Source organism: Brassica napus, chromosome A1 (assembly GCF_020379485.1).
Source record: "Brassica napus cultivar Da-Ae chromosome A1, Da-Ae, whole genome shotgun sequence".
NCBI lineage: Eukaryota > Viridiplantae > Streptophyta > Magnoliopsida > Brassicales > Brassicaceae > Brassica > Brassica napus.
Genome location: NC_063434.1, coordinates 23,167,962 through 23,193,104, shown reverse-complemented (window position 1 = coordinate 23,193,104; position 25,143 = coordinate 23,167,962). Strand labels below are relative to the sequence as shown.

General features: G+C 33.3%; 2 protein-coding genes and 1 non-coding gene across 3 annotated transcripts; 2 read left to right on the top strand and 1 right to left on the bottom strand.

The window, feature by feature from the left end:
* Positions 1 to 1,497: 1,497 nt before the first annotated feature.
* On the top strand, positions 1,498 to 1,604 carry LOC125579440. Its single transcript, XR_007317470.1, has one exon. It is a non-coding gene; the product is annotated as a small nucleolar RNA R71 (small nucleolar RNA).
* A 6,014-nt stretch (positions 1,605 to 7,618) lies between these two features.
* Positions 7,619 to 17,462, top strand: LOC106376926 (protein SRG1-like). The gene is made up of 4 exons (XM_048737450.1): positions 7,619 to 8,019; positions 15,929 to 16,176; positions 16,528 to 16,855; positions 16,943 to 17,462. The coding sequence occupies exons 1-4, from the start codon at positions 7,756 to 7,758 to the stop codon at positions 17,192 to 17,194; spliced, it is 1,092 nt and encodes a 363-aa protein (XP_048593407.1). The 5' UTR covers positions 7,619 to 7,755; the 3' UTR covers positions 17,195 to 17,462.
* Positions 17,463 to 23,156: 5,694 nt separating this feature from the next.
* LOC106379225 (monothiol glutaredoxin-S10-like) lies at positions 23,157 to 23,860 on the bottom strand. Its single transcript, XM_013819233.3, has one exon. The coding sequence runs from the start codon at positions 23,654 to 23,656 to the stop codon at positions 23,348 to 23,350; it is 309 nt and encodes a 102-aa protein (XP_013674687.1). The 5' UTR covers positions 23,657 to 23,860; the 3' UTR covers positions 23,157 to 23,347.
* Positions 23,861 to 25,143: the final 1,283 nt, after the last annotated feature.

Below are 25,143 nucleotides of genomic sequence, written 5' to 3'. Positions count from 1 at the left end.
GGGAAATCCTTGATGAGACCAATAGGAGTTGTAGAAGAGGAATCTCCAAAATGTAGAGAAGATGTGTTTGGCTCCATGCTCTCAATCCCTAGACTCTTCATCATCTCCATTGATATCACATTCACACTTGCACCAGAATCAACAAGAGCATCATCAAAAGTGAACTTACCAAGGTTGCAAGGCAAGGTGAACATTCCTTGAGACTCAATTTTAGGGAGAAACTTTGGAGGGATTGGTGGATCAATCTTCATAATGGAGATGTCCAAAAGCTCAGCCACTTCAGCTTGGTGGTCTAGAATGTCGTTGATGAGCATCATCTGGACATGAGCTTCACGCATACCCGAGATTTCTGGAAGCCTGACGCCAACATCAGTAAGATCTTTCCTGAACTTGGAGAGCACCTTCCTTTGAGCTTTGGTGAGAACTCTTTGGGAGAAAGGGAGTTGATCATAGGGTGAAAGCTCAACCTTAGTTGTTTCTTCTAGCTTAACCTTTTTTAGCTTGTTGTCAGCTCTCTTCTCAACTTGTTTTTCAGCCTTGTGCTCAGCTCTTTGCAGATTCGTTGCTTCAACCTTGATGGCAGCGTCCATCACGATCTGTGCTTAAGCTGTGGCTACAACAAATCTCTCAACTTCCCCAAACACAGTTCCAAATACCAGCCGTTCAATCTCATCCTCCTCTTCTTTCTCATGATCACTCAGCTCAATCTCTGGAGAAGTAGTAGAGAAGACAACATTGCAAGACTCCTTAAGGTTCTTTTCTGGTTTTCCTGGTAGAGATCCCATTTGCTGCTTGGAGGATGAAGGCATAGAAGCAACTTGACTCTCCAAAGCCTTGAGATGAGAGGCAAGTTGCATGTACTTGTTGTTGAGGTCAGAATAGTTCCCATCAATCTTTGCATGGATGTTCTTGAACTCATAAATCATGGTCTTCTCATTTCTGGCCTGAAATTCCAAGAGTTGTTTGAACATAGAATCCACACTTGAATCTGGAGCTTGAGCTTGAGAAGAGCTTCCTTGAGTCTGAGGAGACTGGTTGGCTTTGTAACCTCCTTGCTGATTGTTGTAAAGTGGTCTTTGCTGGTAGTTGTTTTGGTACTGAAAGTTGGGCTCTTTCTTGTACCATGTGCCATTAGCATTGATGAAGCACAGCTCCTCTTGGCCTTCTAAACCATCAACATCATTGATCACTGGAGGTGCCTCTTGTTTCTGGTCACCAACAAAGTTCATCTTCTCCTGCTTAGCCTTTTCTGCAAGAAGTAGATCCAACTTGGCTTGAAGAGACTTCAGCTCTTTCTTTGTCTGCTGATCATCACTTCTGTTGATCCTATCATGCTCCTCACTGTAGATTGAGTCACTCTTGGCCATGTTCTCTACCAGTTCCTCTGCTTCTTCCTCAGTTCTTCCCAAGAAGAAACCATTGCTGGCAGTATCAAGTCTGTTTCTGCATTGTGGTAGAGCTCCTCTATAGAAGGTGCTAAGCAAACTCTCTTTGCTGAAACCATGATGAGGGCATTGAGACCAATAGCCCTTGAACCTCTCCCATGCTTCACTGAAGCTCTCTAGACCTTTCTGTTGAAACCCAGAGATTTCGTTCCTGATCTTAGCTGTCCTTGAAGTAGAGAAGAACTTGTCAAGAAAAGCTCTCTTGCACTCATCCCAAGTAGTGACAGTGTCACTTGGAAGAGTCTTCTCCCATTGGTGTGCCTTGTCTCCCAAAGAGAAAGGGAATAGCTTCAGCTTGAAAGCATCTTCAGAAACACCATTTATCTTGGACAAGCCACAATACTTATCAAACTTGTACAAGTGATCAAAAGGATCTTCAGCAGCAAGACCATGATACTTGTTGTTCTCTATAGTGTTGAGCAGCCCTGACTTGATCTCAAAGTTGTTGTTCTCCACAGCTGGTGCTCTGATTCCCAACCTATGACCATGAATGTGAGGTTGATCATAGGCTCCAATGGCACGAGCTTGGCGCTGTGGGTGTTGTGGCTGGCGCTGTGGTCTAAAAGGATCAACTCTTGGACCATTGCCTCCTTGGGCTTCACCATCTTGAGGCAGATTCTCCATATCAAGCCCCAACCTTTGCAAGTGAGCCTGTTGCTCTACTTCTCTTCTTTGTCTTGCTATCTCCCTCTCAAGTGCTCTAATGTCTTCAACTCTTGGAACTAGGTTTGTTGGACCTCTGCTCCTTGTGTTCATACACCTGAAATGCAAAGGGAGAAGGACAAAGAGAAGCAATAACACAATTAAATAAAAATTGACTGAGTCTCAAGCAAATGACTAAATCCCAATGTCACAATCAACTTAGAATTTGGCAACGGCGCCAATTTGATGATAGGAGTTTCAAGGCTCCTAATCAAATGTTGTAGTATAAAGGATGTCAAACCAGTTCTAAGTGATTATGATGCAAAGAGAATGCAAGACCTTGCTTAATCTAAGTGCTACCAGTTCTTGAGGTGATTTTAAACTAGATTTCTACCTAAAATGCAATAAAGGACAAAGCTTTCTTTCTTATAAGATGGGAGAACTCATGGGTTATGGGAATTGATCTTGGGTGATCAAGATTCAACCTAAAGGTGTCAACTTTCAACCAATTTATATCTACCTTAGACCTAGACACAATCCTAAACAAACTCTATCCCTAGATGAATGCTCATTTACCTAGATAACTCAAGCATCAAATTCCTTTGGTTGAATGTTATCTAAGTAATCATTAATCTCAAGTCTACTAGCCATCTTAACACCTTTAACAACAAATCCCTTTGGTAAAGAATGTTAAAAGCTTAGGAGAGTTGGTTCAGGCATTTCATCAAACACCTTCCGGGTATGAAATGCCTAGAGCTCAACTTTAGAGAGGTCAACTCTAAAATTGCATTAAAAGCACTCTACTAGCAAGGAACAAGATTGATCTATACCTAAACACCTTAGATTTAGCTTAATCACCCTTAATCTCCCTAACCCATGAATCCAAAGATGACTACTCACTAATTGTCATGATAGACCCAAGAATCAATGATGATTTGGTGTTAATCATGATTAGTGATCAATATAATCTAAGAAATCACACTCAAAGTTCTTTGTGATTAGATAGAAAATAAGATAAGATCCTAACTTTAGGATTACAAGAGTATTTATATGTCTTTGGTAAACCTAATGGTTCCCATTAAAAAGTCTAAAAAGCCCTTTTAAAACATTAAAATTCGACTAAGATAAAGAATGCTCGGAGCGGGTGCATGACCTCGCTCCCGTAGGTCGCTCCAAAGATCACCTCCACTTCTTCAAATTGCGCGCGGGGTCATGACCTCGCTGCACCAGGTCGCTCCACATCTGGAAAGTTGTCGACGACATGTTGAGCTCGGAGCGGGTGCACTATCCCGGTGCAAGAGGTCGCTCCAGTACAGAGCGAGTGTCATACCTCGCTCCCGTGGGTCGCTCTACACTTCACTCATCCAGAGCGGGTGCATGACCTCGCTCCAGTAGGTCGCTCCAGCTCCTCTACTCGCCCAATGATCCTTTTCTACTTCTTTTTTGAATCACAATGCTTCCAAACATCTCCAATCACTCCATAGCACTCTCCAACATCTAATAAGGACAATGCATGCAACATAGACTCTAAAGATGCTTAATTCCTAATCTATATGATCAAAATGTACAAGATATGAAGGCTAAAAACATGTAAACATGCAAGATATCAGACTGCAAACGCAAATCAAAGTTGAACATGGAACACAACTTACACCTAATTCAGAGATTTTCCACATTAGCGCCATTACGTGTTGTAGTCAGTTTTTTTTATAACTCGAATGGTAAAATATAAAAGGAAACATTGTAAGAGGAGAGTAGAATTCGCTCACGGCGCACCAAATTTTTTATCATTATTGTTTCCGGTCATCAGATTGTCTGAAATTCCGACTTACGCATCAAAAAAATAATTGTACATCTGGTTTTTCCTGGTTAAATGATTAAAATCTGAAATTGACTTGGTCGATGTGTGGTGTGCATCAATGGCAATCTCCTTGAAACAATGACTCGTGAAAAAAGCTATTTAGAATACTTGCACCCCTGTGTTATTTAAAGTTTACTGGGTTTCCAGCATAACAATAATCATTTTTTCTAATATATTTGTGATTGTAGTGATATTTTTTTAATTATTATTTTGATTGGGATTTATCATTGTTCACAATTCTTTATATAAAAAGCTAAAGGTTGTAACGTTGACAATTAAAGATTGCAGTGGTTAACATTAAAAGTTACAATGATTCATCACCTAAGGTTATAATAGTCAGCCACCAAATATTGTAATGGTTTGTCATTAACAGTTGCAATGTTTTATTCTAAAAAATTATCTAAAATATGTGTCTTTTCATCTTGAAATTTATATTTATTTTTAAGAATTTATTAAAATATCTAAAAATATGTCTTTAAAAACTTCTTTTAAACTAATTCAAGTTTTATGATCAAAAGATACATCTTTAAACATTTATTTTAGATTTTTTTTTAAACAGATTCTAAGAATCATAAAACAAATTGTTACACATTTTCAAAAAAATATTTAAATCATTGCATGATAAAAAAACATATATCAACATAGAAAGACACATCCTTTGACATTTTAATAATTTTTTGTCAATTATTAATGCACCTTTTAGAATGAAACAACACAACATTTGAATGAAACAACACAACCTTTTAGAATGAAACAACACAACCCTTTGACATTAATTGAGATTGCTATTATTAATAAATAAAGTAATTATTACGTATATAATTAAATTGGTGCGAACACATAAATAAATTAATTAGTCCAACCAATCATTTTTCTATTTGTATAGTATATAATTAAATTTAAATGATATTAACATATGTATATAGTATATTTTAATATTGATATCTATTAAATGATACTTTCTATTCATATGATTTTTGATCATTTGTATTTTTTTTTATAATAAAAACTTTAAATCACTGATAAGAAAATTTTCATCGTGGGATGTTTAATAGTTATAGTAATTTAATTATTCTTAATTAATTTATGCAAAGTTCAAAATTTAAATATTAATTTGCCAGTATTTGTTCAAAACTTTTATCAAAATATAATTGTTCAAAGTAAATTTTAAAATTAAAATATTTATTTATTATTATATGGTATATTTTTTAATTTAAAGAATGTTATTATATATAATTTTAATCTTAATATTTATTAACTGAGACTTCCTACTTATATAATTTTTTTAATCATTTGTACTTTCTCATGACATATATTTTAAACCATACATCAAAAAAATTTTAATGTGAGATTTTTATAAGTTATAGTAATTTATAATCGTTTTAAAAAATTTAAATGTTACATATACGGAAAATCTAAAATTTTATTATATGATTAATGTAGTTGTTTAGTTTAGTTTAATAATTTAAAATTAAACAAAAATGATAGAGGATACACTAATTTTTATCAAATCTTTATTATTTAAAATAATTGATTGTCATATATAATTTAGCCGTATTAGGTAATTTGTAATTTTTAGAAGGAAAGAATGAAAAAAATTAATAATTAATTTATAGTTATTTTATTAAACAATTTGTTATATATTGAACCAATCTATTTTTCTAAAGATTCTAAGAATCATTGTGGTGATGACACATGGATATTTCAAATGTTGTATGCTTCTTAAATAATATATAAAAGATTGGTTTGTAGAATCTTCATAGAGTTTACTTAAGTCGATGATAAAAATAAATAATATATAAGAGATTGACTTTAATTTTGGAATTTTTGAAGGTATACTAGATTATATATAGGATATGTGAAAAATGGTAACCATTGTTCAAAGGGCCGGCTTAACATTGTTATGGTTCTAAGGCAAACAAAGTATTTTTACTCTCTACGATTTATATTTAGATAATATTTAAAATATTTTAAAATTTAATCACTAATATTATATATATTTTTAATGAAAATAAAACTATATACATATCAAATATTTGTGGATCCTTTTCAATTTTATTTATTATATTTATATTTTTTTAATAAAAATATAAATTTATAAAAAAAAATTAAACTGCTTAACTATTATTAATATATGGAAAGACACAGACTTAGATCCGAGACGGTCGCACCGTTTGTGCCTTCGTAAGCCGGTCCTGATTGTTTTTCTTCTCCCACAGCTATAGCACATATCAGCTAAGAAATGCCACTCGGAACATAAATGCAGACAAATACGGAAAACATTTTTTCTTTTTTTTTTGTCAGCATATGGAAAACATTTAAACAATACAAAATGGCACATATACTAACGCCAAAAAAGAAGCTGAAACTTGCTAAACCCTTAATACACCGTCGTTAAAGTACAAACGACATTTAATTAATTATAAACAATGTAATTCAGCCAAAATCGTTATGCATCTGCGACAATGTACCATTTTCGTTTTTGTATTTGATGCAGCATCTTAATATAACATCTTGGATATTGCATCTAGATATTTGTTTTTATAGTTAGTATATCCAGATGCAATACTCTAGCAGATAAGTTGTTCGTTTTTTTACTGTATAATAACATTTGAATATCAGTAGTTAAACAGAATAAAAATAATTGATTTGCATTCTTAATAATAAATTAATTATAACACTCAAATAAATACATCTAAATAAATACTGCATTTTTGCAGAAAACATGATTTTGCAGATTTGACGGAAATTTAATTTTACGATTTTGAGAAAAAACACTCAATTTGTGATTTTGGCAAAAAATAAAATAATACAATTTTGCGATTTTGACGAGAAAACGCAATTGCGATTTTGGCCGGAAAACAAGATTTTATGGTTTTAGTGGGAAAACAAAATTTCAGATGAGATATTGCGATTTTCTAGTTTTGACGGAAAATACAATTTTACGGTTTTGATAGGAAAACACTATTTTATTGTTTTGGCGAGAAAACATGATTTTCTAGTTTGACAAAAAATTATGATTTTATGTTTTTGGCGGGAAATGCGATTTTACAGTTTTGTCAAGAAAACACGATTTAGCGGTTTTGTCGGAAAATGTGATTTTCGGTTTTGACAGATAATTTTGATTTTTCAGTTTTGGTGAGAAAGCATAATTTTATGATTTTGATGGAAAAATGCGATTTCGGTTTGACGAGAAATTGCGCTTTTACGATTTTGACAAGAAATTGTGATTTTTCTGTTTTGGTAGGAAAATGAATGTTTTGATAAGAAATTCGATTTTACGGTTTTAGTAGAAAACACGTGGTAATAATAATAGCATTTTTAATAGATGGAGGCTGATGTTGCACAAAATGGGTAATTTGAGAGTCATTTTTAGGATTTTTTTTGTAACTACTTATGGTCAACAAACTGTACCTACAAAGAATTTTGTAAAAAACAGTATTTATTTGAAGATATTTAATTTGAACTTTTTTCTAATTTAATTAATTTAATTTGAACTTATGCCATACGTATACGCTTACGATTATTTTACCAAAGGAAAAATTCGAAAGTGCACAAAATGGACCCCACTCTCCACAAAACCTGCAGCACTCAATTATACCCACAACATGCAAACAATAATAAACACCACTGAGCTCCAAGTATTTCTTCTATAAGTATAGATAGACTCTCTTATTTGATAAAAAGAAAAGAAAGACTCTCACGACTCTCACACAGCAAATATATCTCCCACTTGTATTAGCTAAGTTCCAAAAAAGCAGAAAAAATCCAAATCTGAAATCTCTTTCTCGGTTTGTTTGCTTCAATATGGCTCCTCTACCTATTTCTTCGATTAGAGTTGGTAAAATAGAGGATGTTCAAGAACTAATAAAATCAAAACCAAACAAAGTTCCAGAGAGATTCATAAGAGACGCCAATGAAAGAGGAGGCTTAGTGTCGCTTAAGACTCACCTTCACCAACCTATTCCTGTTATTGATCTCTCTAAACTCTCTAAACCTCACACTAATGATGATTTTGTATTTGAGATTCTTAAGCTCTCACAAGCTTGTGAAGACTGGGGATTTTTTCAGGTAATTTATGATATTTTATTTCGATTTTTTCAGATATCCAAATATCTAATTTCGCAATTCTTATTTTATTTAGATATTTCGGTTTCTTAGGCAAAACCGTGGACAACTAACATGTTTGAATTTGATCATATATAAATACGAATTTTATTGCATTTGACTGGACTTATGTTTAAAGCTATACACTACAAGAAAACACGCCGAATTCCGACGGAGATTCCGACGGACGACACAGCCGTCGGACACTTTGGACGGAATTCTGACCGATTTCCGACGAAAACAAAAAATCTGAAGTCGTCGGAATTCCGTCGGCTAATTCCGACGAATTTCCGAGAAAACATGGGTCGTCGGAATATTCCGACGACTTTTCGACGATATTCCGATAAACAATATAACCGTTGTAGTCGTCGAAAAGTCGTCGGAATATTCCGTCAAATTTCCGACGATATGCCGATGAAAAGATATAACCGTTACGGTCGTCGGTATTCCGTCGGTATTTTCCGACGAATTTCCGACGAACCAAGTGACCGTTGCCGACAAATAAATATGACCGTTTTATAGCCGTTCGAGATTGGAAAATACTGACGGAATTCCGACGGAATGCTTAATATCTGTCGGTATTCCGTCGGAAAGTCGTCGGATATCCGTAAGCAATTTCCTATAAATGCAACCCCTCCTCATTCATCTCATTCACACCTCATTCTCTCTTCTTTCTCTTTAGTCATAACAATTCCGTGAAAATCATGTCTTCAGGAGCTTATTATCGTTCGTGGATGGATAAACCTCATTTGGATCCCAACACTAATTTGCTTACGGAAGAATACGTTCAAGGAATTGGAGAATTCATGAGGCTTGTTCAACAGCAACCGGATGCAAAAAGTGGTATGTTAAGATGTCCCTGCTCTACTTGCAATAATAATAAGGTTATAAAAGAATTTGATGTTTGGACTCATTTGTATATGAAAGGGTTTTCACGTAATTATAAAGTTTGGTACCTTCATGGGGAAACTGGTTATGAATATGGTAGTACTAGCGAACCTCAGCCTGTTAGTGAACTTCAGCCTGATATTAGGTTAGAAGAACCTAGAACGGATATAGATTATGGTGTAGGTACTGAGCAGATGGTACATGATCATTATAGAGGGGAAGAACCAAATCCCGAATCTAGGAGATTTTTTGATATGTTAGATGCAGGAAAACAACCTTTGTATCAAAATTGTAGAGATGGTCATTCAGTCTTATCATCTGCAACTAGATTAATGGGTATTAAGACAGACTATAATTTGGCTGAAGAATGCATGGATGCGATTACTGATTTTGTCAAAGGTATTCTACCTGAGGATAACCTTGCACCGGGTTCATACTACGAGGTTCAGAAACTTGTAGCCGGTCTTCAACTACCGTACGAAGTGATAGATGTATGTATTGACAACTGCATGATCTACTGGAGAGCGGATGAGACACGAAATGTATGCAAATTTTGTGGGAAACCTCGTTATCAGGAGACGAGGGGAAGAGTTCCGATCCCGTTCAAAAGAATGTGGTATTTGCCTTTGACGGAAAGATTGAAGAGGTTGTATCAGTGTGAGCGCACAGCAAAAGCAATGAGATGGCATGCAGAGCATTCCACAAATGGTGAGATTAGACATCCTTCAGATGCGAAGGCTTGGAAACATTTCCAGTCAACATATCCAGAATTTGCGGAAGAGAGAAGAAATGTTTATCTTGGATTATCTACTGATGGTTTCAGCCCGTTTGGAAAGCATGGAAGACAGTATTCTCTATGGCCAGTTATCGTGACCCCGTACAACTTACCGCCGAGCTTGTGCATGCGACGAGAGTTTTTGTTTCTCTCAATTCTCGTCCCCGGTCCAGATCATCCTAAAAGATCACTAGATGTGTTTCTTCAACCACTGATATATGAGTTGCAACAACTATGGGCGCATGGTTTTGAGACATACGATGTTTCGTGCAAAGAAAACTTTCAGATGCGGGCAGTACTTATGTGGACAATAAGTGACTTTCCAGCATATGGTATGTTATCTGGATGGACAACACATGGGAGGCTATCATGTCCATATTGTCAAGATGACACCGATGCTTTCCAACTAAAGAACGGAAGGAAAACGTGTTGGTTTGACTGTCACAGACGATTTCTTCCACCTGATCATCCATACCGCAGGAGTAAGACTTCGTTTACGAAGAACAAGCAGGTGTTTGATGGTCCACCTGAGGAAGTTAGTGGGGAAAATTTGTTGAAGCAGTTTAGGGATTTTGATGCAGAAAGGACGCCAGATGTAGGTGGACATGAAAACATTCGAGTCAGTGCGGTTGGAGAGCTACATAACTGGCACAAAAAGAGTATTTTCTGGGATCTGCCATATTGGAAGACTCATCTATTGCGGCATAATTTAGATGTCATGCATATTGAGAAGAACTTCTTCGACAATCTGATGAACACAGTCCTTAACATCCAAGGTAAAACGAAGGATAATTTGAAGTCAAGGTTGGATTTAGTCGATATCTGTGATCGTTCTGAACTTCACGTTGATGAGAACGGTACGGCCCCTTTTCCCATTTATCGGCTGGATGGTGCTAGAAAAGAAGAGTTCTTTGATTGGATTACAGATAAAGTGAAATTTCCTGACGGATATGCATCAAATTTGGGGAACTGCGTTGATAGAAGCGAAGGAAAGTTTAGTGGCTTGAAGAGTCATGATTGTCATGTAATTATGCAGCGCCTCCTCCCGTTTGCTTTTTCAGCATTATTGCCACGTAATGTTCATGAAGCAATTGCAGGGATAAGTGTTTTCTTCCGCGACTTATGCAGCAGAGTAGTGACTGAAGAGGGTATTAATAATTTGAAGACAAACGCACCAGTCAGCATGTGCAACCTTGAGAAGATATTTCCTCCATCATTCTTTGATGTAATGGAACATCTTGCTATTCATCTCGCAAGAGAATTGGAACTTGGTGGTCCTGTGCAGTACAGATGGATGTATATTTTTGAGCGTTATATGCATCATCTGAAGAAGATGGTCAAAAATCAAAGCAGGGTGGAAGGATCTATAGTGGCACAGGTGATCAATGAAGAAACTGCAATCTTTGCTGAAAATTATTTTCCACCAGAAGTGCATACAAAACACCGAAGACCTGCTCGGCATGATGACAGAGGGGAGAGAGCAACATATCATGTTACTGTCCCAAGCATGTTCAAGGAAATAGGACGACTTAGCGGAAAATTCACGAAGCGCAGACTTACGGACACTGAGCACGCTCATTTGCAAACATATTTGCTCACCAACTGTGAAGATGTTCTACAATATGAGAGGTAAAAATATTTTTTCATTTACATTGTTAGATTAATATTCAATAAATTTATTTCATATTGATAATATTTTTGTATATAGTGTATATATGGCGGAGTTGCGTATGACTCACAGGCATGCAACAGAAGATGAGCTTCAACAACTTAGAGATAACGGATTTGCTGTGTGGCTTCGTAGTTATGTGAGTCATATATCATATTACCCTATGCAAATGAGTAGTTTAAATTTAATATAAACTAATTAACTTTTCACTCATATATGTTTTTAATTTGTAGGTGAATGATGGTTTGGCCAGAGGTTTTGTGTTCGATGATTGGATACGCGAATTTGTGCAGGGACCAAACTATGTGGTCAAATCATATCCAAAATTTTGTACGCGAGGATATGCATTCACAAGGAAAGGTCATTCTAAGACAACATATGATGCTGGTGTTTCATCTTCTTCCGGTGACGATGTCTACTACGGCAACATAAAAGAAATATTGGAAATCCAATTTCCTGGAATGGTTGGATTGCGTTGTGTAGTATTCTATTGTGATTGGTATGACACCACCCCAGATAGAGGAGTGAAGATTGATGCGTTTGGTGTTACATCAGTTCATTCGCGGCGGAAACTTCAATACTATGATCCCTTCATTCTTGGTTCGCAAGCTGATCAGGTATGTCAATCTATTCATAATTTTTTTCCAATACAATTAATTAATGCTATATATTTTACTAATATTTGTATAATTGATATGTATAGGTATGTTACATCAGTTACCCTCGGGTGACGTACAGAGATGATCCATGGGTCACTGTAACGCAAATCAACCCAAGAGGACGAGTGGATGGAACTTCTGATGATGATGAACCATTGCAACCAGAGTCTACCAAAACTATGAAAATAATACATAATAAGTGTTTAGTATAGTATTAGATCGCAACCGTTCAAATATAACAATTCATAAAAATATTTATGTATGCATATCACATGTTTTCATAACATCTCATCTTAACACTCATATACTTATACAATCACATTCATCTAATCTTACACTACAAAAAATGTTGTTGTATAAATTCGTGTTATCAAAACATTTCTACTGTTAAATCTTTATGAAAATACTATATATATTATCAAAGATTTGGATTTTGCTTTTAGAAACTTGTAACCAACCCTTAAACACTAAAGTCGTCAGTATTCCGTCGGAATGAGTCGTCAGTATTCCGTCGGAATATACTGACGAACTTAATTCCGTCGGAATTGTAATTTACCCGGGAAAACCAAACCGCGTGAAATTTTCGCGGACCGCCAATTGATATATATTTAATGATACCGACGGAATACTGACGAACCCGTATCCGTCGGAATTGTTAAATATAATTACTCATCTTCTTCCTTCTTCGTTATTTCCGCCTCCGGCTCTCTCTCAATTCTCTCCGCGATTTCTCTCCCTTTCACGGCGATTCCGGCCGTTCTCGAGCCCCCATCACCGGCGGCCCCCATTCCGGCCCCCAATCATCTTCCCCAAACCCCAAATCATGTAAGAATCATCCCAACCTTGTTTTATCCCAATTTTTTAGGGTTTTGGAAGTTAGATCTCGGATTTTAGGTTGTTTGATTGAAAATTTTAGGATTGAATGGATAGTTTAGGATATATAAGTTAGGATTGTTGTTTGGATTGTTGTTTAAGTTTTTTTTTTGGAATTATTTTGTGTTTTTGTTAAAATTCAAAACGTTTTCCTGTTTTTAAAACGTTTTTTGATTTTTAAAAACGTTTTTCAAGTTTCCAATAATAAACTATGTATAATAAAACGTTTTTAAAAAATTTTAAAAATATTTAACAACATTTTTCTATAATTATAAAAATTTATAATTTTGTATACATATATATATATAAATCATGTATAATAAAAAATTTTAAAATTTTAATAATTTTTTACAAATTTCCAGTAATAAACTATGTATAATAAAACGTTTTTTAAAAATTTTAAAAATATTTAACAACATTTTTCTATAATTATAAAAATTTATAATTTTGTATACATATATATATATATAAATCATGTATAATAAAAAATTTTAAAATTTTAATAATTTTTTACAAATTTCCAGTAATAAACTATGTATAATAAAACGTTTTTTAAAAATTTTAAAAATATTTAACAACATTTTTCTGTAATTATAAAAATTTATAATTTTGTATACAATATATATATAAATCATGTATAATAAAAAATTTAGTTGTTTTTTTTAAACGTTTATAAAACCTTTTGTAAATATATAAATGAAAACATTAAAAATAGAAATGGTTTGAAAAGATTTTTGATAAATTAATTTTTTTTTAGGTCCGAGGATGTACCCCGCCCCGCAGCCCGTCTTCGACGTAGTTCGGTGAGCAGTTCCCGTGCATCGGGATCGTCTCACGAACAAAACTCGGTTCCCGCATATATTCCCGCTCCAGCTCCCGCTGCCCCTCCCGCTGCTGCTCAACAGGATCCGGGGGTCATGCCAGTTGATCTATTGGTTCAACAACCAGGTCGAGAGCATCTCCCGGTTCTCCATCCCAACCCACGACGAGGACATAGCACTTGGTTAGTATTTTTTTTAATTTGTAGTATTATGTTTTTTTCCATTAATTAACTTGTTAACTAACTTGTATTTTTTTTAAAGGTTCACCAAGTCGAAAAATGGCATTAGCAGGAGCATCAACCAGATGATGTACTCCATGCTTCGTTTTGGATATTCAAAGTGGAGTGTGATTCCTTTCGAAGAACGAGAGTTGTGGTTTCGTCAGTTTGCGGTAAACTCTTCATTTTTTTAAAGTATTTACATTTTTTAAAATATATTTACTTATTAAATTATGTTTGTTTTGTAGCAAGAGTTCAACTGGCACTCCGATCTCACGGAAACAGTCCGTAAGAAATTCAACGAAAAAGCCATGGACTCTTATACGAAGCAGATAAACGCGTGGAAGACAGTTTGGCAGAAGAACAAGAGGCCACGGTTCATCAACGGGACGGTGTGGGAGCAGTTGATAGCTCATTGGGAGAAGGAAGAAACTGCAGAGACGTCTTCTAGGAACTCCAAGAACCGGAAGAGCGATCGTGGCGGGAAAGGTATGTATGTGCACAACCTCGGCGCTTGCTCTATGTCTACTAAGGAAGATGAACTTGTAAGTTTTTTTTAATTATTTATCTTTATATTTTTTAAATAAATATTTTATATATTCCTTGGCTAATAATGGCGGTTTTTTAGATCGAAGAAAATGACGGTAATCCCGTTGATCGTCTCCAACTCATTAAGGTGGCTCACACTAACAAGAAGACAGGTCAAATTCAGGATCCCGTGATCAAAGGTGTCGTTGATTTGGTGGAAGCTGAAATAGCAACTCAATCTCAGCCTCTCTCTGATGACGGCGATTCTACGGGAGCTTCAACCAACTTGTCCCTATTGCAAATAAATGAGATGGTTGAAAAGGTAATTTTTTTTATTAATATATTTTTTTATAATGTCGATTACTAATTTGTCTATATTTACTAACTTTAAATATTTTTGTAGGCGGTTCCTAAAAGGAAAGGAGGCCGTTTAGTTGGGTTGGCCCGCCGTGCTTCTTCGTATCCGGCGTCTTCTTCGCAAGCTCCGTATGCCGATCCCATGATTCTCGAGGAGCTACATGACAAAGATGAACGGATTGGGGCATTGGAGGAGCAGAACACCACTATCCTTTCGGAGAATGCCACTATCCGTTCGGAGAATGCCACTATCCTTGCTGAGCTGGCATCCCAGAAGAAGTTCAACGCCGAGATAATGCAGAAGCTAGATCGTTTGATGTCTTCGAGTTCTTAGTTTTTTTCAGCTTTTTAAAACTGTCTGAATGTTTTTTTCTTTCGTTTTGCATGAATTTTAAATTTTCTGAATGTTTTTTTTCTATTTCGGTTTGTATGAATTTAAATTCTATAATATTATTAGTTTTAAATTTCAGATTTTATTTATTTATTAATTAATTTTTCATATAAAAAATATATATAAAAATGCAAAATTAATTCGTATTATTAAAATTGACATTTTCCGACGAACTAAGTTCTCGGTAAATACCGACGGAGTATGACTCGTCGGTAAATACCGACGGACTATGATTCGTCGGAACATACCGACGAATGGTGAGTCGTCGGAATTTACCGACGAATCGTAATCCGTCGGTATTTACCGACGAGTCATATTCCGTCGGTATTTACCGACGAATCAGACTCCGTCGGTATTTACCGAGAACTTAGTTCGTCGGAATCTTCGGAGGATCCGTCTCCGTCGGTATATAGTTTTTCCGATGAACTCTAGTCTCGTGTGTCCGCATCGGAATATTGTCGGAAGTTCGTCAGAATGTTATTTCTCGGTATTCGTCAGAAAGTCGTCGGAAATTCTGACGAAATTCCGACGAATTCTTTTTTTCCGACGAAATGATACCGACGAACGCCTTCGTCAGAAATGCGTCGGAATAGGCCTTTTCCGACGAACTTCCGACGATTTTGGCCATCAGAATCTCTTTGTTTTCTTGTAGTGATATAAGAATCTCATAATGCTTTCCTACTACAACGTATAGGTTATAAATCACGGGCTTGAAGTGGATGTGGTGGATGATATAGAGAAAGTGGCTAAGGAGTTCTTCGAGATGCCATTGGAGGAAAAGCAGAAGTATCCAATGGAGCCAGGGACCGTACAAGGATACGGTCAAGCTTTCATTTTCTCCGAAGATCAGAAGCTTGATTGGTGCAACATGTTTGCTCTTGGTGTTCATCCTCCTTCTATTCGTAACCCCAAACTTTGGCCTTCTAAGCCGGCTCGGTTCAGGTTCTCAACTAAAACCCCTATTTTCCCTTAACGCAATTATTTCATATTCTGAAGTAAGTACCCTTTTCAGTTTCATGATCATCATATTCTATAGATTTATTATTTAGTGACCATATGGCGCGCAAATGCAAATAGTTTTTACTAGAAAATTAATGTCACATACATAGTATACATGTTCTAAATCATGATTCGAATTTAAAAAACTTCTAGTGGATCATGAGATAATACAAAATTACATGACAATCTTCGTAAATTATATTTTCAATTATTTAATTATTTTTTCAAAGACATTTAATTCACTTGTTTTTATAAAATATATTTGACTAACTAATTACTTTTCTTTTCCTTTAGTGAAAGCCTTAAAGGTTACTCAAAAGAAATAAGCAAATTGTGCAAGAGGTTGTTGACGTACATAGCAATAAGCTTGGGTCTAAAGAAAGAGACATTTGAGGAAATGTTTGGGGAAGCAGTGCAAGCAGTGAGGATGAACTATTACCCACCATGTTCAAGCCCTGATCTTGTCTTGGGACTTAGTCCACATTCTGATGGAAGTGCTCTAACAGTTCTTCAACAGAGCAAGGACAGTTGTGTTGGGCTTCAGATCCTCAAGGACAATACTTGGGTCCCTGTCCTACCTCTTCCCAATGCACTTGTCATCAACATTGGTGATACAGTTGAGGTATTATTTTACATCGATTTCGATCAGAGTTAATTTATTGATCACCAAACTTATTAATTATATATAATTCTGATTATGTGCGTATAGGTGCTAACTAATGGGAAGTACAAGAGTGTGGAGCATAGGGCAGTGACAAACAGGGAAAGGGAGAGGCTTACAATAGTGACATTCTATGCACCAAACTATGAGGTTGAAATAGAACCAATGGGTGAGTTGGTTGATGATGAAACCAACCCATGCAAGTATAGAAGTTACAATCATGGTGACTACAGTTATCACTATATCTCCAACAAGCTCCAAGGAAAGAAGTCCCTTGATTTTGCCAAGATTCTGAATTAACTAGTATTACTTTCACAACCCTTTCACGATCCATTAACTAGTTACCACTTATTTCTTTTATTCTTATAAAATTTAGGTTTGGAACTTTTGTGTGTCTAATAATAGGAATGTTCCCCACCTAAGGGTGTTGATGTCATGATTGAACTCCCCAATGTACATACAACATGTATTATATTATATTGTGTGTGGGTGGAGTTGGGTGAGTTTATGTGTTTATATATGTACGTCGAGAAGGAACAAAAGAATAAGAAAAATAACATCCGATCCATTGTTTTGTTCATTATATTTGTGCATACAATGCAATTTTCTTTAGTTTGTATCATTAAGCATATATATTCAAAAAATAATCTTCCTAGTGTTGAGAAAAATAAAAGAATCTTCGTAAGTAGTTATCTAAATAATCGTTTTCTTCACGGGATTTGAATTAGCATGCTCAAAGATTTATTCGAGCAATTTGGAAGAAAAATTCAGAAGAAACGAGACAAATAAAGACAATAGGCTCTATTATTATGTAAGTTGTTTTACCAAACGACAAAAGGCTCCATTATATGTCAAAGAACAAAATAGACAAACTAATTTTTATTACTATTAGTTAATAATAGCTCAGCAATAATTTTACATTACAACTAGGTGTTTTCTTGCATCATATGCAAAATAAAAAATTTTAAATAAAAATTTGTTACTTTTCAGATTTTATTATGGGAAATTGGGCAATATAACCATTAAAAAATAAAAAAAGAAGTCTAATTCACATACTAGAAAGTTTACCTAACAGATCTATACACGCTGTTATATATACATATTAATATTGTAATACCCATTCTCTCAACCGGGGCAACCTGTTCGAAAGAAAATTTATAATATTAATTATTAATCGCACAAAAAATAAATCGTGGCCTACTCGACTTCACATCTTTCTCTTTTTACATCCCTTGGTAACTTTCTCGAAGTCAGCACCGATTTGCTCCACAGCATCGCCTCCGTTTGCTTTTGTCATCTCCTTCGTACTCCCATTCCAATCGTGTACTTTCTCCACTTGTACCATCCTCCGACATCGGACGGCATTAAAGTTGTAGCGGCGGTTAATAACAGACCCTTTATCTTTAATTTCACCAAGTTGATTCTTCTCAGATCTCCTTCATATCGGCGATTACGATAAGTTCTGTTGCACAATATTGTAAGTTCTCTGTGTTGTGCCATAGATTCTATTATTTCTATGTTAGCTCTCCTATTTGGAATAGATTCGGCCCTACTATATTCTAAGTTGATAAATCTAACTCATCATTTCTGTTGCATGTCCAATCTGGTAAGTTGAGGTAAACAGACGTAAACAAATAGATTTAGGGTTGAAATTTTCTTACTGCGATGGGGGGGGGGAATAGAGATTTTGGATATAAAAGTCCATTTTGTGATAAAACAAGTTTAGTTCTGTGTGAAATATAATATCTTATGGAACCTGTGCTATTTGAAATGGAAAAATTTAGTTTTAGAGACTGTTTATGTGTCATTCCATTCCTCTGCTATTTCTGAAGAATCATATCAGAACTAATATACTATTCGCTTTCTGTTCCATCAGACCATATGTTCCATTCCATATCTATAAAATATATATATTATATCAGATGGTTTAATTTTAATTGCACATGTTACTTCTTTACTCGCATAGGCTATTTAGAATTGACACAACTAAACATTTAACTTAAGCATAAAATAATGCATATACTAGTAGCATATTTCATATGCTGCCATTTTCTTCCAACTTGTAAACCAATGTATGTATTCATTTTCATTTTGTTCTTCAGGTTTGTCATGGATGAATTGGAAGGGTAATAGTACTTCTATACTATTTTATGAAATAGAACATGCTGTGGGTGTCAAAACTTTTCTTCTAAGTAATCTTCTAAGATTATACAATACCAAAACTTTTTATATTAATTGAGAAGTCACTTAAGGGACTTGTGCTTAGGTGTCATTCATAGGTAAATTTTAGAATTAATTCTCTTAATTTGATTGGTTGTTGGTATTTGAATTTTTATTTATTTAATTAAAGTTTTAAGAAATGAAACTAATCCTATAACTTCCTAATTTAATGTATATTACCATACAAACAATTAAACATTTTAAGATAGAAGAATTAACATAATTTTTTTATAGAAACAATTAAATATCATAGATTACATTATAGAAATTTAAATAAATACATGTGGTATGATAGAAATAATTATATAAAGGATTTTAACATATTTACATTAATAGTGGATACAATAAATTATAGATTACAAGAAAACTAATTAACGTAAACCTAATAATATTTGTTATACTCAGTAGATATATATATATATATTCTAAAATGTAATGAATGCAAAAGAGTCAAATATACAATTTTAAAAATATTCACTCATTTTTCAGTGACAAATGTTGATGGTATAGTTGAGTTATTACTTTCAGAAATGATTAAAGTATTTGTATATTTAAAAACAAAAATATATATATCAAGTCTTTTAAAATAATATTAAAAATGAAAATATTTATTATAACATAAAATTGAAAAATTGGAACATTATATTAATACGAGACTAAAGTTAATATACTCTATTAATATAATTCTTATAGCCTTGATTATAATAAAATTATATGGTAAATTCTTTAAAATAATATTAATCAAATAAAAAGTTTATTATAATATAAATTTAAAAAAACGAGAACAATATATTAATGCATGACTAGAGTTAAGATTCTATTGATATAGTTTTGATTATAATAAAATTGACATGCTTATTTTGTGATATGACAAAAAGAAAGGATACATATAAAAACAGCAGTGAAGAATAATAAAACTTGTTTGTTATATTATTGGTTGTATTCTTTGTTTTTTTATATTTTTACGTACTTAATTTTTTATATGTTTGCTGAAATACATGTGTTTTACGAATTACTATAACTGTTAATTAATTATTTGTAACTATTTTACTTCTAAATAAAAGTGGTAGACAAAATAATGTGAAAATAGAAAATGTTATAAAATAAGTTTTTGTTCATTAATATCTGTTTTTTTATTAATCAAAAAATATGTCATAAAAAAACTTTTTGGATACTTATAATAAAATTTATAGAATTAACAATATATCTCAATAATCTTCTAAGATTATACTATTCCAAAAAATTTGATTTTCAAACTATTTAAAATAAAAAGGTTATTTTTAATAGTTATGATTATTATTCAAAATTAGAAAATTGTAAACATAATATAAAATTTTGATAAAATATTTATACCCGCGAAATCGTGGAGAACCACCTAATTGTTATTAATTACACATCTTTGACCAATAATATATTAGGTAAATAAAATTATTTATAAAATTTTATGCAGTTTGCAATTGATTTTCAGCTGAAAATAAGTATAATTTGCAATTAAATTCTAAAGTAACACTTTTTGTGTAACAAAAATAATAATATTAGAATGACACTTATTATGAAACAAATAGAATAAGAAGCAACAGAAAATGGTCGGAAGAGGTTTGAAAAAAGTTAAACCGGAAGCGAGGAGACTGGGCATGGGAAATGACATTGGTCAGAAGATAGGAAATGGGTGCTTCTAATGTAAACGATACAAAATACAATTGATACGATTTATTGCGACGTAAAATACCAAATGTACTGTCAAAATAGATACGATTTACTGATACAACAAGTAAAATTACAAAATATCCCTACGACATAATTGTATTTGACTGATTTATTTTTTTTCTTACTCATACTTGTTACAAATGGATGATTATACAATGTTATGAATTTATTTATACCATATATATATATATATATATATATATATATATATATATATATATATATATATATGTGTGCGCGCGCGCTCGCGCTCTCAGTTTTGCTTTTAAAATTTTTAACACTAAAATTATTTATATTGCTGACTTACATTCTATAATATGTGGTAAATTTTATATTAAAACTTATTTTATTGCTGACTCATATAGTATAATCATCCAATTTGTGGCGATAATGCATCTTATTATGTACTAGACATCATACAAAAAAGTGAAAAACTATAGTATGCGGTTTCACTGAATTGGTAAATGTATCGATCATGGGATAGCCATGTGCATGAGCAAATTTTAAAATGATAACAAATAGGTTCATCAATGATTAATGAAAGAAAGAGAAAATATTCTTACTGCCATTTCCCCACTTATAATTCTACAAATATACATGAGTGAATTGGTAGGATAACTATATTGAGAAAAATATTAGATAAATAACCATGTAATAAAGTAGAAGGTTTGATGTGACAATTTGGTATGAAAACATATCATTTTCTGCTTTTCCGTGCGTAAAAGTTTGGAAAATGCGATATATAAATTTTACTATACTATATTTTTTCGATATGTAGTATAGAATAATATACTCATTTATTTTTGTTATAATTTCGTCAACATTTTGTTTTAGAAAATTTTCTTTACTCAGCGGCACAAACTTTGCTCACCACATAAAAGAAGACTCGAGCAATTGGAGAGTTGACACCAGAAAATAATAACTATAATATAAAACATAAAAATAGTATAGAAATAATCCATTTATACAAATAGCAAATTAGTAAACATAATTATCTTACTAACTGCGCTAGTTAACCCAAACAAAAACATCCAATCCATAGAACACAATAAGGACCTAAACATATTACAATTCTCCATTATCAACTGTCCTAGTACGTTAAACCAAACCCAAAAAAAGGGAGAGAGTAACGGAAGGATGACGAAGAGGAGAGGAAAAAAGGATAAGAAGAATGAGGAGAATATAAAGGAATGAAAATAAGAAAAAAGTGGTGAAAGATAAAAAGAAAAGGAAAATGACTATATAGTATAACATACTATATACTATGTTCACAAAATAAAATAGCATAATATAATCATCAATATATTATCAACTGCACTAAGAAATCCAAACAAAAGAAAAACACACAACCCACAAAATACAATAATGATCAAAACATATTAAAATTCTCCATGGAGGAAGCCGAGAAAGAAAGGTGAGGATGATATTGTAAATAAAAAAAATATTGTAACAAACTATACTGTGTCATTAAAATATAATAATATATAGTATCTACAATATATTATAACCATTTACGTATTGATTGTTCGAGGAGAGAATAAAACGAAAATATAGAAAATATGAAAGAAAATCTAGAGTTTTGATTGAGTTAAAACTCTAGACAAATCAATTCATATCAAATTATTTAATCTATATATTTAAATATGGGGTATCATTTGAAGTATAAATTAGACTATATTATATGTATGAATTTACGATATAGTATATCATTTATAATTCAATTTTCTTACTCTAGCATGATATATCAAATGTTATAAAATATATATTTGTTTTAAAATTTTCAAAACACATCATAAATTGAAAAAAAAATCTATATATTTTATAAATTTTTAAATAATTGTTCTTAAAGAAACAAGAAGATAAACAAGATTAGGGGGGGAAACCCTTCACAACAAAATAAAAAGAAAATACAGAAAAACCAAACCACTACATATCTTATACAGAGAGGTATAATTGCAATTAATACATAATAAATATTGCGTATCCTAGCCATTTAGTTGTTAATGTCAGTTGCCTAATTAATTCTTTTCATGGTTATACTTGCCAATTTACCCAATATACATTCCCTTTCCCACCCTGTTTCAGTTTTTGTTTTGTTCTCCACTAAAAAGTATCAAGGAGTTGTATAGTTTTTTACTTTTTATTTTATTAAATTTGGAAATATTACCCTCATCTATTTCTCGTAGATTCATTGGTACATTATATATTTTTCTTATCATAATACCAATTTAAGGAAAGAAAAGGTTTAAAATAAAAATTACCATTTAAGCGTAACTACAGTTTTTGCTTGTTATAATTACCCTTCAATTTGTAAAGAGTGGAAATTAAACAAAGATTCTATCCAAAGTGGGTCATAGTTAATCATTAAATCAACTTCCACAAAGACATAACAGCCAAATACAAAGCAGTTCTTCACATATGCTTTAATTAACCGTGCATAAAGTGAAGAAGCTTTAAAAGGTCAAAGTAAAGATATATATATATATATATATATATTCTCAAAAACACATGAGATGAACTAAACTACTAAAGCCACAAGGCACCAGCTTCCTTGAGCAACCTTTTCAATGACCCATCAAGATGAAGAGTCATGACGGTATTAGCCGTACCAACGAATTTCCCTCCGACAAACACTGCGGGAACTGGAGGGCTGCATCCTAACCGGGCCAAAGACCATTCGATATCTTTACCGTACATTTCCTGATCGATCTCGACAATCGCAGGGCTTACTCCTTGCTCATAAAACAACCGTTTAATTGCATGAGACATGCAGCACGTACTCTTGCTAAATATCACCACTGCACTTTGTGACGCTAGTCTTGCTACCACATCCATTTGTATAGTAATATTCTTTTTTTTTTTGGTAATCAATACTATAGTTGTGATATTCTTTTATTATGTATATTGTTCTTGTTATTGCTTGGAAATTTTGTTTAATGGTTTGTTTTGTAGAAGTGAGTCTTGGACCTCTATATATACAAGTACCTGCATGTTTTCTAAATGAACAGTAGATGCATTATCGATTAGTGATGGGCCAATGCAAAATATGGAGAATCTTATTTTTGGGAAGTTGGATTGTACATGGCTGTGGATAAGAGAAGCATATGATAAGATGCTCGAGAGTTGAAAAATCTAAGTAAGATATAGTGTACTTCAGTATAGAGATCAATATGCATATTGTAACTTGTGATGATGCAAGAAGAGAAATTCCGTATTACATGTCAAGAGAATGTCAACTTTGCATTGATTCGCATTGATAATTACTTTTATGCTGCCGGGCGATCACGTAGCTACTGATGTTATGTTATGAGTGGAATTGCTTATTTTATAGAGTAATAAATACATTACTAAAGAAAAGTCAAATTGCTAATTTTATAGAGTAAGCTCAAATTGAGTTTGCGTTCACACTCCATGCACGCTTTCAGTAGTGTCAATCAATTTGGTTTTGTAATTGCAGTTTTCTGTTCATAATGTTTTTGTTTGTTTTTTTTTAAGTTAAAGTTCGTTTTACATAGAGATCAACCAGAAAAAAACTTAGCAATAATGTAACGGGGCACAAAAATTCGTTGTGGCTCTTGAGATATCAACGGAGTCAAATAGAATAACCAGGATTCGTACGGCGGTGCAAGTGGCGACATGACTGTTTATTTTTCAAAGGGTTGGCAAAACATCTCTTAAATTTAATTCAATTTATTATCTGTTTTAAATTTAAAAATTTGGATATTCATCATTCTGCGAATCAAAACGTATATATGTAATATCATAAAAAGTAAATTAAAACATTAATACTAACATCCAATCAAAAATTAATCATTTAGATAAAATAGATCGAATCACAAATAATCCCAAAGTTCTGGATATCCGCTTCACGTCCACTGCTAATTTTTAGGGATAATTGCGTCATCTGCAAAATTCCTCGAGTACTATTGGTTTTGTGTATATATCACAATCACTTTCGGTACATACACTACAAGAAAACACTCTACATTCTAACGGACAATATATTCATCGGTTTTCTTTGATGAAATTCCGACGAGATTCCGACGAAACATATAATTTCATGTTCGTCGATTTGTCGTCGGAAATTTTCGACGAAATACCGACGAAAGTAAGGTTGTCGGAAATATTCGACAAAATTCCAACAGAATACTATAATTTTTGGAGTTTCGATAGGAATTTGAAGTTCGTCAGAATCCCATCGAAATATTCCGACGGAACTCCGACAGGTTTTTGACTTTCGTCGGAATATTCCGACGGGGTTTTGACTTTCATCGGAAAGTCATCAGAATATTTCGACAGATTTCCAACGAAATAGATTTTAG